Source organism: Bidens hawaiensis, unplaced genomic scaffold, assembly GCF_021521415.1.
Source record: "Bidens hawaiensis isolate Kalapana, Puna unplaced genomic scaffold, B.hawaiensis_p1.1 tig00024420_1, whole genome shotgun sequence".
Lineage (NCBI taxonomy): Eukaryota > Viridiplantae > Streptophyta > Magnoliopsida > Asterales > Asteraceae > Bidens > Bidens hawaiensis.
Window position 1 is genome coordinate 154357 of NW_027493845.1, and position 15854 is coordinate 170210.

At 36.8% G+C, this 15854-nt stretch overlaps 2 protein-coding genes across 2 annotated transcripts; one reads left to right on the plus strand and one right to left on the minus strand.

Moving 5' to 3' along the window:
• Positions 1-4649: 4649 nt before the first annotated feature.
• Positions 4650-5169, plus strand: LOC143569206 (histone H2B.3-like). The gene has a single exon (XM_077055176.1). It carries the CDS (start codon positions 4706-4708, stop codon positions 5123-5125), a length of 420 nt encoding a protein of 139 aa, XP_076911291.1. The 5' UTR covers positions 4650-4705; the 3' UTR covers positions 5126-5169.
• A 2421-nt stretch (positions 5170-7590) lies between these two features.
• LOC143569207 (pyruvate kinase 1, cytosolic-like) lies at positions 7591-14592 on the minus strand. The gene is made up of 16 exons (XM_077055177.1): positions 14332-14592; positions 14146-14242; positions 12504-12601; positions 12156-12311; positions 12005-12082; positions 11530-11661; positions 11180-11260; positions 11017-11088; positions 10094-10183; positions 9862-10006; positions 9655-9743; positions 9170-9265; positions 9008-9075; positions 8811-8910; positions 8610-8669; positions 7591-7877 (listed from the first exon to the last, which is right to left on the minus strand). Exons 1-16 carry the CDS (start codon positions 14398-14400, stop codon positions 7725-7727), a joined length of 1584 nt encoding a protein of 527 aa, XP_076911292.1. The 5' UTR covers positions 14401-14592; the 3' UTR covers positions 7591-7724.
• Between the last annotated feature and the right edge of the window lie 1262 nt (positions 14593-15854).

Below are 15854 nucleotides of genomic sequence, written 5' to 3' on the forward strand. Positions count from 1 at the left end.
TTTTAACCTTAATGAGATAACCTTGACTTATTTTCCAAGTCTTTTTGTACTCATATTTTTCCTTATGATTTGCAGATATCCGCGCTTGCTGACCAGCCCGATCTCGGCGCGCTAAAGAGATTACTTGACGAGTGCGAAGGGGCTGGTGGCAGCGATGATGGCGCGGGGAATGCTGCCCCTGCTAGCGGCTCTGGCGTGGCCAAAGGATCCGCTCCTGACACTGTCGTGATAGAAGACTCCATTCAGGACGAAGAACTTGACTATGGTCAGTTTGGAGATGACGAGGAGCGGGCTGCGCCAGATGCTGAGGGCGGTGATGAGGACTATGAAGAGGCTGACGTCGACGTGGAGACTTGAGAAGCCCTTCATGTTTTTTGTATTTTTATTTGTAGTTTGTATCTCATCATCTTGTAAACTTGTAAATTTCAATGTTTTGGAATGAAATTATGTTTTTCCCTTCTTCGCATCTTGCGCATTCCCCATTCATCTCTTTATATTGCATATTTGCTTGTTGAATATAAGATATGCTTGCACGTTGAAATAAGAACAAGGTTGTAAGGAAATTATTATACTTAATCCTTGTCATATTGTAAGTGATTTTGCCATATCTTGATTATGTTGACACGTGCCTAGGCGTTTTCATTATTCCTCTTTTGCGCGACGTTATCGCGCATTTATTATATGGAATTATGATTTTTTTAGCCTTTACGTATCAATATGTGTTGCTCAGATATCCATTACAATTGCATGCGCGACCTCGACATGAGACCTTAACAACTATGTTTTGGCATTTGTTTTGCCTTAGTTGTGTTTAGGTATTTTTATGATCAGGCTGCGCAGTATGTAGGATGGATGTTGTGAGTGATTTGAGCTAAGGCTCACATTATTGGGCTAAGGCCCTGAGCTAAGGCTCACATTATTGGGCTAAGGCCCTGACGTTTTAGAGTTAAGACTCGTTAACGCGTTTGAGCTTGAAGCTCGCGCATGTATGTTTTACTTCGTTTTATTTCGTTTTGATGTCAATACAATGTTGTCATATTGCTCAAAATTAATAAAGGAAGTGTGAAACATGTATGCAAAAGGTAATAGAATTGGGCTAAGGCCCTGTCGTTTTAGAGTTAAGACTCGTTAACGCGTTTGAGCTTGAAGCTCGCGCATGTATGTTTTACTTCGTTTTTATTTCGTTTTGATGTCAATACAATGTTGTCATATTGCTCAAAATTAATAAAGGGAAGTGTGAAACATGTATGCAAAAGGTAATAGAATCCACATTAAGAGAAGATAGCGCGTATCATTATTCATAATGGCTTAAAAAGCCTTGATTACAAACTTGACATTTTTTACATGAAACATTTTCTAAGCTGTGCCGCGTTCCATGCGCGCGGGATCTTCTTTCCATTCAAATCTTTTAAAGCGTATGCGCATTTTCCCAATTCTTCCGAGACTTGATAAGGTCCCTCCCAATTGGGGGACATTTTTCCCGGGGGTATCGCGCGGCTAGCTTCATTGTTTCGAAGGACAAAATCATTTTTCTTGAAGTGGCATTCTTTCACACGCTGGTTGTAATATTTTTCCAGTTTTTTCTTGTATTTGGCTTCACTGATGATAGCCGCCTCTCTGCGCCCTTCAAGTAAGTTGAGATCCAACCTCCTTTCGCGCTCGTTATCAATCTTGTTCATCATGAGCACTCTATGGGATGGGCATCCAATTTCTGCTGGAATCATAGCCTCCGTTCCATAGGTTAGGCTAAACGGGGATTCGCCATTGCTGGTTTTGCTTAATGTCCTGTGTGCCCACAGGACATTAGGTAGCTCTTCGACCCAAGAATGGGATTCTCCCTCCAACCTTTTCTTCAGCCCATTTAACAAGCTTTGATTCGCGCGCTCCACTTGGCCATTCCCCTGAGGGTGGTATACCGAAGTGAAGATTTGGTTGATGCGCAATTCCTTGAGCCAGTTGGATATCTTCCTGTCAGTGAATTGTTTGTCATTATCGCTCACAATTTCCATGGGCAAGCCAAAACGGCATATGATGTGGCTCCAGATAAACTGCTTCATCGCCTCGGCTGTGATTTTTGCTAGTGGCTTGGCTTCGACCCATTTTGTGAAATAGTCTACCGCCACTACCAAAAATTTTACTCGTCCTTGCGCTTGCGGTAGGGGACCCACAATATCGATTGCCCATTTGTGGAAAGGCCATGCGGAGGTCACCGGAATCAAGTTGTTCTTTGGCCGCATGGTGTTTGGCGCATAGCTCTGACATGCTTTGCATTTTTGGATCTCTTTTAAAGCGTCCAAGTACATGCCTGGCCAATAGTAACCTGCGCTCATTGCCTTGGCAACCACCATGCGCGGGCCAGCATGTATTCCACAGATTCCTTCGTGTATCTCTCTGATCACATAGCTTGCTTCCTCAGCATCTAGGCATTTCATGAGCGGTCCCAGATAAGAGCGTCGATATAATGTACCATCAAGCAGTTCATAGTTCTGCGACTTGTGTCTTATCTTCCTCGCCTGTGCTCGATCGTCTGGTACTTTTCCCTCCTTCAAGAATTCCATTACTGGAGTTATCCATGATGAAGGGGTTGTATGAGTTACAAGGACAGACTTCGCTCCCACCGACGGGTTGCTCATTACTTCTACCCTGACATCTTTGCCAAAGTGATCGAAGCTGGTTGATGCCATCTTGCTCAGCGCGTCAGCAGATTTGTTTTCACTGCGCGGAATATGAATGATTCTGAAGCAGTCAAATTGCTCGATGAGCTTTTTCGCCTGCTCTAGATACAGAGGCATGGTGTTCTCCTTGGCATCATAAAGGCCATTGACCTGTGCTGCTACCAAGTATGAATCAACATGGGCCTCTAGCTTTTTAACTCCGAATTTGTGCGCGATGCGCAGGCCAGCCAGCAGGGCTTCATACTCAGCTTCATTGTTGGTGCTCTTGAAGTCCAACCTGATGGCGTAAGTATATTCCTGATTCTCTGGATCCACCAGCTTGAGGCCTGCGCCGGATCCTGCGCCGGATCCTTTTATATATATATATATATGGGAGGGTTGTCATAAAAATAAGTAATTTTCTAGGAAGACTAAGAATAAATCATAGCCATTGGATCATGTTAATCAATGGTTGAGATTTAAAATCACCAATAACCGACATAGTTTTCTATAATTACTCTTTAATCATTATAACCGACATAGTTTCCTAGAATTGTTTCTTCACCATCATTTGTAATGCCAAATGTCAAAAATTTGTTGGTTCTTACCATTCCTAGGAAACTCCTTATTCTTATTTGAACCCTTTTATATATATATATATATATATATATATGTATGTATATATATATATATATATATGTTTTTCTTCTCATGATTCCCATTACAAATGAGGTCATTTATTGTTTTCATTACAAGATAATGTAGGGATCGCAATGGGTTGGGTTTGGGACGGGTTTAGGTATTCCCAAACCCATACCCGGTTATTAAAATCCCAAACCCGTCGGGTTTTAATCGGGTAATTACCCGTCGGGTTTCGGGTTTTACCATCGGGTTTCGGGTTTCGCATCGGGTTTTTCATAACATACCCTTCGGGTATACCCAGCTCAATACCCGTCGGGTTTTGACAAAATATAACTAATCGATTATAAAGATAGTTACCATAAAGATAAAATATCTCAAATAATTGACATAAACAAGTTTTGATAAATAATATGTTTGGAATATAGTATATATATATATATAATAAGCTATATTGGGTACATCGGGTATATAATCGGGTAAATGGGTTTATGTTATCGGGTAATCAGGTCGGGTAATCAGGTATATTAGAAATCCCAAACCCGCGAAAAATTTCAAAACTAATCCCAAACCCTAATGGATCGGGCATTACCCATCCTATTTATGTCGGGTTTCGGGTTTTCCCATCGAGTTCGGGTTTCATTGCCATCCCTGATAATGAAATTATACATGCCTTCTAAACATTTTGAGAAACATAATTACAACTCATGTAATAATCAGATTATGAAAATATAACAAATTCAAACGCATCAAGACATACTTAGAAAAAATTAGCAAATAAAGAATTAAACATGAAAAAAAAACATGAAAATGAAACTGTGAAACTAAAACCATGTGTACTGAATAACTCTCCATGAGAGCGTTGGGCGTCATATATACAGTTCAGAACTATGAACAATTACACGTTAGAACTGAACATTGAGATGTTCTCATCAATTTTGGTGATTTAAAATATTATATTTTAAGAAAAAAAAAGACATCACTAACTAAACACTCTATTAAGATTAATCAATTTTAAATTTTTACATTACAATAACATAACACACTTGTATCAAAAAATAAAAAAATAACCATTGTTATTATAGTTTCAATTTTTAATAAAAAAATAACGTATACAAAATTTATTAACTCAAAAAATTTAAAATTCACTACTTATTTTGAGTTTTCACTTTTCACCCGCCCGCGCGAACTCTCACATTTCAAAACATTTCACGCATTTCAATCTCCACCGTCAGATATCCTTACACAACCATCCCACACAATCAACGGCTCACATTCACAATTCGCATCAACATTATCCCACCAATCAAAACTCACCTTCACCCCTATACATAACCCCCAAATCACCCTTCAATCTCACACTCACCAAACCCTAATCCAATCTCTCAATCACAAACAATCAATCAATCCCAATGGCACCAAAGGCAGACAAGAAGCCAGCCGAGAAGAAGCCAGCGGCCGAGAAGGCACCCGCCGAGAAGAAACCACGCGCCGAGAAGAAGCTGCCGAAGGACGCGTCGGCCACTGAGAAGAAGAAGAAGAGGCACAAGAAGTCCGTGGAGACGTATAAGATTTATATCTTTAAGGTGTTGAAGCAGGTGCACCCGGATATTGGGATATCGAGTAAGGCGATGGGGATTATGAACAGTTTTATTAATGATATATTTGAGAAGTTGGCTCAGGAGGCGTCGAGGTTGGGGAGGTATAATAAGAAGCATACGCTGTCGTCTCGGGAGATTCAGACTGCGGTGAGGTTGGTGTTGCCGGGTGAGTTGGCGAAGCATGCGGTTAGTGAGGGGACTAAGGCTGTCACTAAGTTTACTAGCGGTTGAAGGATGGTGGGTTTGTGTTGGTGTAAAGTGGTAATGGATCTGGTGTTGAAGAAGTTTGTAATGTGTTTTCTGGTATTATTTGGTGTTGTTTATTAATTAGTTATTTTATGTTACAATTAAATCATAAACAGAAAGAACCTGAAATATTCAATTATCTGATATGATGTGTGAAAATAATTCGGTTAACCGGATTGATGAATGAAATTGAATTGGTTTCAAACCAATTGTACAGAAACCGGTGTGGAATTGATTGAAAATATAGGTTTAGATACACTAAAATTGTCTTTGAACTTGTTCTTTATGCCAGAACTGGTTAAAATGTTAACCGAAACTCATCTCTGTGAGCTAAGAATTAGTGTTGCTGCAGTCTGTTAACTTGTAATCAGAAGGTTGACAAGGTTTTAAAGGATTATGAAAGATTGTTTGCTTGATTGAAAGCTATAATAATTGAAGAATCAAAGCTCAGGTATCTATTGTAGAAATCGTAGTGATAAATTTGTGCTACCATTATAGGTTTTGGATCTTGTAATTCAAGTCTGTTGAAGCTTACGGGTGAAAAAAGTTATAATTGAAAGACTAGGCTGGTTGATTTTCGCATATTTGATAAACTGGATTTTGATGGTTGGATCTCTTGCTGTGAAGGCCTTTTAGTGTTGATAATACGTGTAGTGCTGTTATAAGGATCTCTGTGAGCTAAGAATTATGCAGCTGTTGTGGTATTAAGATTTGTGCAGATGGGTCATGGGATGTAGCATCTGCAGTGGGTCTGCGTCATCATAATATAAGTAAAATTGTGGTAATTGTGTGGCTTATTTTGTTGATTAGGTATTATTTGGTGTTGTTTTTTGATTAGTTGTTGAATGTTAACTAAATTAAGTCATAAACAGAAAGAACCTGAATTAATAATTTAACACATAATCAAAATTCTTAGTTGAGCTAAACGACTATTTGATTCAATGGTGAACGGTGGCTTATCAAATTTTTAATTAAGTAATTGACAAGATTCTAATTTTTAAAGGAACATGAGGAAGTGTTAGTTCGTTTGAAAGCTATAGCAGTCGTTGCTAACAAATCTTTTGTGGAAGTCAGATTGATATAGTCGCAATTCAATGTCTGTTTTGGGTCTCGAAGTTCAAGTCAGGCGGACCTTACGGATCAACAAAGTTAGTGAATATGTTGATTTTCCCAAATTTTATGGAAGGGGTTTCGATCGATGGATCTAACTCGTTTTTGATGTCGATAAAATGTTTGGTGCTGTTTTAGGGAATTTTGTGTGAGCAAAGAAAGATGCAACTGTTGTGTTACTAATATTTGTGCAGATGGGTCAACGAATGTAACATCTGCAGTGGGTCTGCAGATATTATCTGTCAAGGTACTTTAAAAACTTTACAAGCTCCATCTCGCTAAAGTTAATGATAACCGTGGAAGAACTTTTGTCGCGTTTGTTGAATGGGATGAGTTTAGCACGTTAATTTCATTTGTATGTTAACTTTCCCCTTCTATTATTATATCTAACATTCATCATATTTAGTTGTTTATCAATTATCAATTTATCATCCATGTCTATGTTCCCGTTTTTAGTACTCCGAAACCAAGCAAAGCGATTAACCCCAAAACTTAGCAAAACCGTGAATACAAAGGTCTAGAGCCTCACCTTAACAAGCGCAAACACATAGATGCTCCTAAACCGCTCATTTCTCACCATCTGATCAGATTTTACTTCAGTTTTAGGATGCCAGGCACAATCACAGCCACGACTCTTTCTTGATTAATCCTCACAAGACCTTGGTTCGAATGTGGTTCCTTCACCATAACCCGATGCTCGACCCTGATTGGCATCATGGTGTCTGCCTATCCGTCTGATGTCTTATATTCGATTATGGAAAAACAAAGGTAGCTCCTATCCTTTCATAGTTGACTGAAAACACCCCCAAGAGGATGGTCTCCTATGATGAGGCTTAATGTTGAAAATCATAAAGGTTAAACCTTGCAACTCATTTTTAGATTAACCTTTAGTCTAGGAATTTCATTATTTCATGTCACATGTCTCACCACCTCTTAAAACTTTACTAAATTCCTTCCACACACGCATATGTTATGTTACAAGCCATTATAATTCATGTCACAACTTAGCCACATGTTTTAAATTAAAAGGGAATTACACATGTGAGGCATCAAAAACCTCAACTGACAATTTTATAATTATTAAATCGGTGATGATAACTGTGGCTCTTATTTTTTATGAACACCTTTAATTTTTTATGATGATATAATGGCTTTTTTTTAACGACTTAATTTTTGCACTTTGTAAGGTTCAAATCCATGACCTCTTATATAATGATTCTTTTGTATGTAAAGAAATGACATGATTGCCTAGGACTTTAAGAAGCTGTCGAACAGTCTATCTATGGGGCTAACAAAATAGCTAAAATAAGAACACAATGAGCAAAGACACAACTAAAAGTAACTTTAATAAGATAGTTTATATTAAAACTTAGAGTCGACATGACTATGCAAATATTTCTTAGTTCAAAGTTGTATGCAAAAAAAGAAAGCTAATTACCATAATCATATAGTAGTAATTAGTAATTACAGTTTGCTAATCTTCAAGCTCGACAATCTTGACGACAGCATCATCACCCACCTTTTGGCAAACAACAACACGATCTTGTGGTTTTATAACACCAATGCTCCTACCATGATCTATAGCCACCTTTAAAACTGTCTCATTCGTTGCACTCATAGACCCACCCTACAAAAACCATTTATTCATGTTGTAGATGTCACTAACATACAAAAATACAAAAATATTATTATTTTTAAATCTCATTTTTGTATTTTGAATCATTTAAAAAATGTTTCTGGTAAAATCAATACTTTTGTTATATAATCTTTTATGTATTACTTAGCTGTTTTTGTAATAATTTTCCAGTATCTACAATGATAGTAGGCGTTACATTTTAGGTCTCACTCGGTTGACGGAATACATTGGAATTGAAAAAAAATCATACAAAAATTATGTTTGGTTCATCGGTTCAAGCAGTAAACTGGAATTAAAAAACTTTTCCTCAATCATATAGTTAACACTGATAAAGGGTATATTTTTTTTTTGATACATTTTAATTTCTTTGATAAGTTTTGATATTTTAGAATCCGCGTATTTACAAATCCGTACATTTTAGGTCCTATTGGGCTCATGAAATTCAATGAAAACGGAAAACATTCTATCAAATAATTGTGTTCGGATGATAGAGGAAACGAAATTGAAAAACTTTCATTCAATCATGGACTTTTAACATTGATAAAGGGTAATTTTATCATTTCCTTTTCAAACAACTCAATATCTTTAACAATTTTACAAGGTCAAAAAATCAATTTGATCTGGTTAAAATGATTTTTCTTTTTATTTAGAATCTTATAAATATGAAAAAAAGACATCATTTTGTAAAACTTTTCGATCTACAAAATAGGGAGTTGCTCTTACCGGGTGTTGAGTATCCGCAAGCATGGGAAAAAGACCTCTTATAATGAGTGACTGCCTTGCCTATTTAAACGGAAAAAAATAAAAATAAAAAATCAGTACAATTTATATGAACAAATCATAGTATCATAAGCGTGGATAAGGGTAACCTTGTAATTACACACTTAAATAAGCATAAAAACATCCCATGATTATTTTTGTTACCTCAAAAGCGCCTGTAAATGTCCAGCGAAGTTGATTTGTTTTAAGACGCGGTATGACAACAGAAAGCACCGGCATCGTAGGCCTGTACTTAGCAATTAACCTGCATGTTTTATAAGATTTCATGTTACATATAAAATTATACATTTCATAAACCAAAAACATAAAAAAAATCTTTATAAACTTTAATTATCACACACCTTGCAGCTCTTCCAGATGAAGTAAAGCAAATGATAACTGATGCTTTCACCTTGATGGCAGCACGAACCTAAACAACTTTCACGAGTTAATATAATTTTTAACAATTGCTTAAAAAGAAGTTTATTCTATTTAACAATATAAAAAATATCGAAGTTGGGTACCGCAGAAGAAGCAATAGATTCCATGTGACTCATTGGTTCACCAACGTATTTGACAGTGTTCTTGAAATACGAGTCTTGATTGTACACTTTTTCAGACTGCAAACGGTATGGTGAAAATCAGAATATTTAACAACAGTTATGATACTGTTTATATGTTGCCTTTATGCCAAAAAAAAAAACAATAATGAGCCGAGCTTGAACCTAGTCGAGTTCAGATTCAGCTCGTTTACACTTTAAACTCTAGCTAACAGCTAATAGTTCATTCATTGCAACACAATATATAAAAAAAATAACAAACTTGGTTGCTAAAATCAGTAGTAAAGTGTAAATCAGTTTCTACTTTACGACAACTAAAATCGGTTGCTAAAATAAGAAAAAAAGTTTAAAACTTGTTTCTATTTCATCTAGCTAGCGCTTAACGGAATTATATAAAAACTTAAATCAATAGAGAATTTTCCAATAAAGCAAAAAATTAACAACAATACCTCGCCACAAATTTTACCAACAATAGAGATAGTATCAACTGGGTACAACCCCCGCATTGTCTCTGCACCTAGAAGAATTGCATCAGCCCCTGACGCATATCATAAAATAACACCAGTGTAAGCCGAGACATAGCTTTATTCCATAAATGATATAATTTTACTGAATTATGCTAAATTTATATAATACTGTTATTAACAGATACTTACCATCTAAAACAGCATTAGCAACATCAGTAGCTTCAGCACGCGTGGGCCTTAAGTTATCAGTCATGCTATCAACAACACGAGTGACAACAGCGGGCTTCCCAGCCATGTTACATTTGTAAACAGCGGCTTTTTGAAACAAAAACACCTGCGTTTGAATAAAGAAATCGGTTATTTCTCTACAAATAAAAATTAATAATTTACCCAGAATGAGTGGCAAAAAAATCAAATCAACCTTCTCTGGTGGAAGATCAATCCCTAAATTCCCTCTAGCAAGGATAATCCCATCGGCTTCTTGAAGAATTTTATCAAAATTCACGAGACCCTGCAGTATATTGAACACGTTAAAAATAATTACTATGAAAACTTATTATCTATGCACAACTTCCAGATTGATGCAAGAAAGTATGTACTTGATTTCATTTATACCAATTTTCGCATTAAAAAAAACTTGTTGAATGACAAAAATTCTCTTAATTAATTTGTAAAAGACAAAAACCGAAGTGTCAATGTTTTATAGGCCAAAATTGTTGTTTTCTAAATTGAAGGGTAGGTGTTTTGTCATATAAAATGTTTTTGGTTGAAATTGGTAAAAATGAAACAAGATACATTCTTGGATGACCTATAAAGTATTAAACAAGATACATTCTTGGACAACAGCGGGCTTCCCAGCCATGTTACATCTGTAAACAAACTGAATGTTCAATGAACTGCTCGGCAAGAAGTTTGTTTATGCTCTTTGTTTAATAAACGAACGAACACAAACAACATTGTTTGTTCATTTAGTTGAACAAAAAACATGAGCGCATGTCTCGTTCATTCATTTATTTAAATTCGTTTATGTTCCTTCATTTATGGTCATTAGTTTACATCCGTTTATATATTTATTCAAATTTATAGTTCCATACTTCATTACAATTTAGTTTACTTTATGAAATTAAAAAAATCAACCATTACAGTTTAATTTAGTTTTATTAATTTTTCAGTCCCAACATGTTGATGTTCATATTTACTCGTTAACGAACAAACACATTCTATATTTTAGTTTCAATATATGTGTGGCCTTAATGAAAAAGGGATAAATACCTTAATGGCCTCTACATACATTATGTCAATATCCGTAAATAATTACCATAATTAAGCATCTCAATATCTCACCTCCACATTTTCAATCTTTGCAAAAATTTGAGTTTGACTGAGGTCACCTAGTTTAGAAAGATATTCACGGGCCTGCAAAATAGCAAGAGTTGAATCGTATATGGAAAAAAGTTAATACAAATATCGTAAGTTTTATAAATATATACAAAAAAGTGATCCATACTTGTCGGATATCTTGCCCACTTCGAGTATGTGACAAAGATAGAAAGTCAACATTGTTTTTGACTCCCCACGTGCTGATAACCTAACATTAAACGAAAGTAGCAAGTCAAACATTGTCAAATCACGAAAGATCGAAAGAAACAGAATCTATTACATTCTATTTTTGTAATTTCTGGGTCCGTCGAAAGAAACAGAATCTATTACATTCAATTTATGCAATTTCTGGGTCCGTCGAAAATAAAGAAAAAGAATAAGACATAAATGATTGATGACGAAACATATGGTTCATTTTAAACAATTAATGATACACATAAATATCCATAATTGATCGATTGGTTAGTAAATAATTACCTCCTTATCTTTATCGTTTAGTGTAGGCAGATCGATATGAACTTGAGAAGCATGCAAAGTGTACAGTGTTCCAGCAAGAACAGCCGAGTTCTTTATCAGACAAACAACATCATCACCTTTAATCTCAGAAACCTGCGTTGATTATATAAACACTTAACTATGAATCAAGAGTTTAGTATATAAACATACAGAACATAGGCCCATTGTATCAACCTTATCTGTAAATAATAAATTTCTATACATTAAAATTATTTTGGCATTCTGGAAAATATCATGCTTCTAATATTCTTGTTACAAAGTCCGATTGGTAGGCAAGTTTCATGGAAAGTTTAGAATTTATATCATTTTAGCATCTGAAAGTATTGAGTTTATATACGAGGTGAAACATGTAGTTAAATTGAATTGAGTACGCTTCTGTCAACAAAATATATACTTGATTGTGCATAAACATAATGATTCTTAACTGTCAACTTACCTCCAGCCAAACAGACGTTGTCTCACTTCCTGTAAACAAGTATTGGCCAAGAAATATGGTGTCACCGGGCTTTACTGCCTACAAACACCAAAAGTTTCTTCAAATTAGAACAAAACAATAACCATATATAATGGATATATAAAACAATCACCTTAGCCAAACCGCTGAAATTAATTGGCAATAAACTTGAAGTTGCTTCTTTCTCTTGATCCGGTGTTAAAACAACAAAGGAATCTGCTTCAAGAGGTATCGGATGATCACCTTTGTTCACAACAAGGAGCTCGGGACCAGCTGTATCTAACATAACCTGGTAATATAGGAAAAAACACATTAATTGCCCTGGCCATTGTTCAACCTTTGCATGACGTATAGTTATAAACTCAAATGACGTATAGTTGTATACGTCGTCTACACACATATGACGTTACTTCCAAACACAAATGACGTATACGTCTAAATACAAATGATTTTCATAGGGCTAACTAGTAATGAAACTTACAGAGCACAACTTCTTTGTATTCTTGATAGCAATTTTTAGGTTTTCCAACGTCTCCTGGTGAAATGCAGCATCACCCCATGTAAAATCAAAACGTGCCACTACACGTAAAAAACTAACAAATATCAGAAAAAAAAACCCCAAAATCCCAAATAGCACGCTATCAGAAGCCACGTCGGAATTGTTTAAATTTCAGTTATCAGTAAGTAATTTGACCGTTTTTAATAGTAAAAAAATACTATAAATGTATGATTGCTCTAAATCATACATTTAGAGTGAAATTGCAAAAGTGAACCCTCGATAGTAGGGCAAAAGTGAACCCTCGGGTGTGCGCATATAATGTATATATGTGTGAACCCTCGGGTGGGCAAAAGTGAAATTGCACTAATTTTGACGTTATTTTACTAATCTCGTGAAAATAACGTTAAAAGTGGCGGAAGGTTAATCAGGCATCATGTGGTGGCGTTGATAGCCGAAAGACAAGGGTACATGCACCGATCAGCCGGTGTCCCGATGATTGAGTGTTATGTGCCTTATGTCCAAGGCTTGATGCAAAACTACTATCGAGCCGGGGGTCTCACCGGAAGCAGCCTCTCTATCCCTATGGGGTAGAGGTAAGGCTGTCTACATCTTACCCTCCTCAGACCCTACCATAACTTTGCTATTGGCGGGATATACTGAGTACGATGATGATGATGATGATTGCTCTAAATCAACCAAACAGTATTTATATGCCTGATTAGTCCAGAAAATTAATGACAGATTTAACTCAAAACAATGAAGACTCGTTTCGACCCATGGAAACACATTTTATCCTATAAATGTCAAAAAAATACTTCTATAGAACTTCTCAATTATAAAAACTAACTTCCAAATTTGAACTTTGAGAAATTCAGAGTAAAAAAAGTTTAACATAATCAATCTCCTTTGTAATAACATTAAACAAACAATATTAATTCAATTTCGTTCTTATACAACAAGAGAACAAACACTAAAGATTAACCAAACACTAACACAGCAAGCCAATTTCACTTTCTGAAACTGTTCACGAAAACATGATAACTCTTCACTCAATTCCGCTATCCACAACACTACCAGATCCATAAGCTAGTAAAGGTAACAAAAAAATATAATAATGAAAACACATTTCGAGCCATCGAAACACATTTTAACATATAAATGTCAAAAAAACTTCTATAAAACTTCTCAATAATAATAACACTGAACAAACAATACACAAACTCAATTTCGTTCCGTATCAGACATTGTTGCCAGTAATTTTCAAAACAATCACTATCTCATTCAACAAACACTTAACAATTAACCAAACACTCACACAGCAAGCCAATTTTTCAATTTTACTTTCTGAAACCGTTCACGGAAAACATGATAAAACACTACTAGATCCATGAAATAGTACAACAAGAACAATAATAATAATAATAAACAATTTTACTATCTTATTCAGAAAACAAAATCAATTAACCAAACACTCTCACACACACAGCAAGCCAATTTTACTTTTTGAAACTGTTCACGTAAAAGTTAAAAACATGATAAAAACATTACTAGATCAATAAAGTAGTAAAATAAACTGCAACAACAACAACAACAACAATAATAATAATAACAACAAAACGGTTACCGGACATTCCGGCGATGAGACACTGCGAAATAACCTCCACGGATCTCGATTTCGGTCCGAGAGTACCAACGATCTTCGTCATTGACGGAAAATAACTCTACAAAGCAAAAAAACAAAATCGAAACACAGTTAGTTATTAAAAACAGTAAAATGAAACGGTAATTGGTAAATTAAAAAGGAACTTACAGGCCTGGATGGCTCGAGAATGGAGGCCATACGTATCGGTTCTTCGAGAAGAAGATGATTGGAGTTCATGATTACGTAATCGGACAAGTGTCAGTAAAACCTAATCCAAGCAATGTAATGTTGCAGAAGAAAGCGGTGAATATTGGGGATGAAATATTTAAAGCAGAGTGGGGTGGCGGAAGGAGGGGTTGTTTCGTCAATTCTTTCATTTCTCATCCTCTAACTACCCGAGTTCAATGTTTTTGGCCCTTTGTTATAAACTCTAACTTAACTTTTTTAAATGATATAAGAATGGTGATGTGAACTAGGGTTGTTTAAAAAGCTCGAGACTTGCTCGGAAAAGTTTGCTTGAGATCACTTTGGTTTTGAAGAGGTAGGTCCCAGCAGAGCCCAGTTGGACCCGCAAGACTCACCTCAAAGAGGGACGTCTGCGCAGTTGAACCCGCAAGACTCACCTTCAACAGGGACGTCTGCGCAAAGGCTAAACTCGCAAGACTCACATTGAAGAGAGACGTCTGCGCAGAAACCAACTGGATCCGCAGGACCCACCATGCTCAGAGACGTGACGTCCTTACGCGCAGTACGCAAGCTGTTCCCGCAGGAAAAACCTCCCAATGGTCGACGTACTCCGCCTGTTCCCGCAGCAACGGATACTAACCATCAGGGAAGGCTACCCGTGCAGCAAGGCTACACGCACAAGGCACTTAACTCTTAAATAATTCAGTAATGTCACCTGAAGAAGGAGTGAGCAAGCCGGGAATACTCCCGCACAAATCCGGGAAAACTCCCGCCCAAATGAGCCAGTCCATACGCTACTGGAGGACCTTTTGTACTGTACCTGACGAGGTATGGACAAAAGGTCTGACCAAAGCAGCGACAGCTCATTGTGACAAAGGAATAGTACACAGCCGGCCTGGTCACTATCAGCCGCTGCCTACTCACCAACCCCTGTCACTATTAGCCGCTGCCTACTCACCAACCTGTCGTAGCACGTGCATAGCCTGCAGTTGGTGGAAAAGAATAGTACACAGCCGGCCTGGTCACTATCAGCCGCTGCCTACCCACCAACTACCAGCATGGCATGTGCGTAGCCCACAGTTGGCAGAACAGGAATACTATTCAGCCGGCTGTACCTTCTTGGAAACCTACCTTCGGCTATAAATACTCCAACACCTTGGAATGGTATGGACACATTACATTATCTTACATTATCTGATATCTCATTATCTTATCTTCTCTAGCAATCTCTTAATATACACTTATATTCAAGAGCAATCTAGTCTGATTCTCACGCCGGAGGGTGGTCACAAGGAGGTACCCCCCCTTCTCAGTGACGAGCTCACGGTGTCTGTTTTGCAGGTCATCAGAAGAACCATCTTTGCCGGACCTATCCCCTCGTGGGAAACATCTATTTAACCCCCAGATTATCCGTAATCTGCCCGGGGTCAATTAGTGTTTCTTCAGGTTTGTAAACGAGTGAAGCTTGAGACAAGGTAATCTGACTCGTTGGCTCGCTTTTTTGA

Excerpts from the sequence above, each read along its gene's own strand:
- LOC143569206 (XM_077055176.1), top strand. The coding sequence starts at position 4,706 with ATGGCACCAAAGGCAGACAAGAAGCCAGCCGAGAAGAAGCCAGCGGCC.
- LOC143569207 (XM_077055177.1), bottom strand. The coding sequence starts at position 14,400 with ATGAACTCCAATCATCTTCTTCTCGAAGAACCGATACGTATGGCCTCC. Across the intron at positions 11,662-12,004 it reads CAACGTCTGTTTGGCTGGAG|GTTTCTGAGATTAAAGGTGA; the intron begins GTAAGTTGACAG and ends TAATCAACGCAG. Across the intron at positions 11,089-11,179 it reads GTGGGCAAGATATCCGACAA|GCCCGTGAATATCTTTCTAA; the intron begins GTATGGATCACT and ends GCTATTTTGCAG.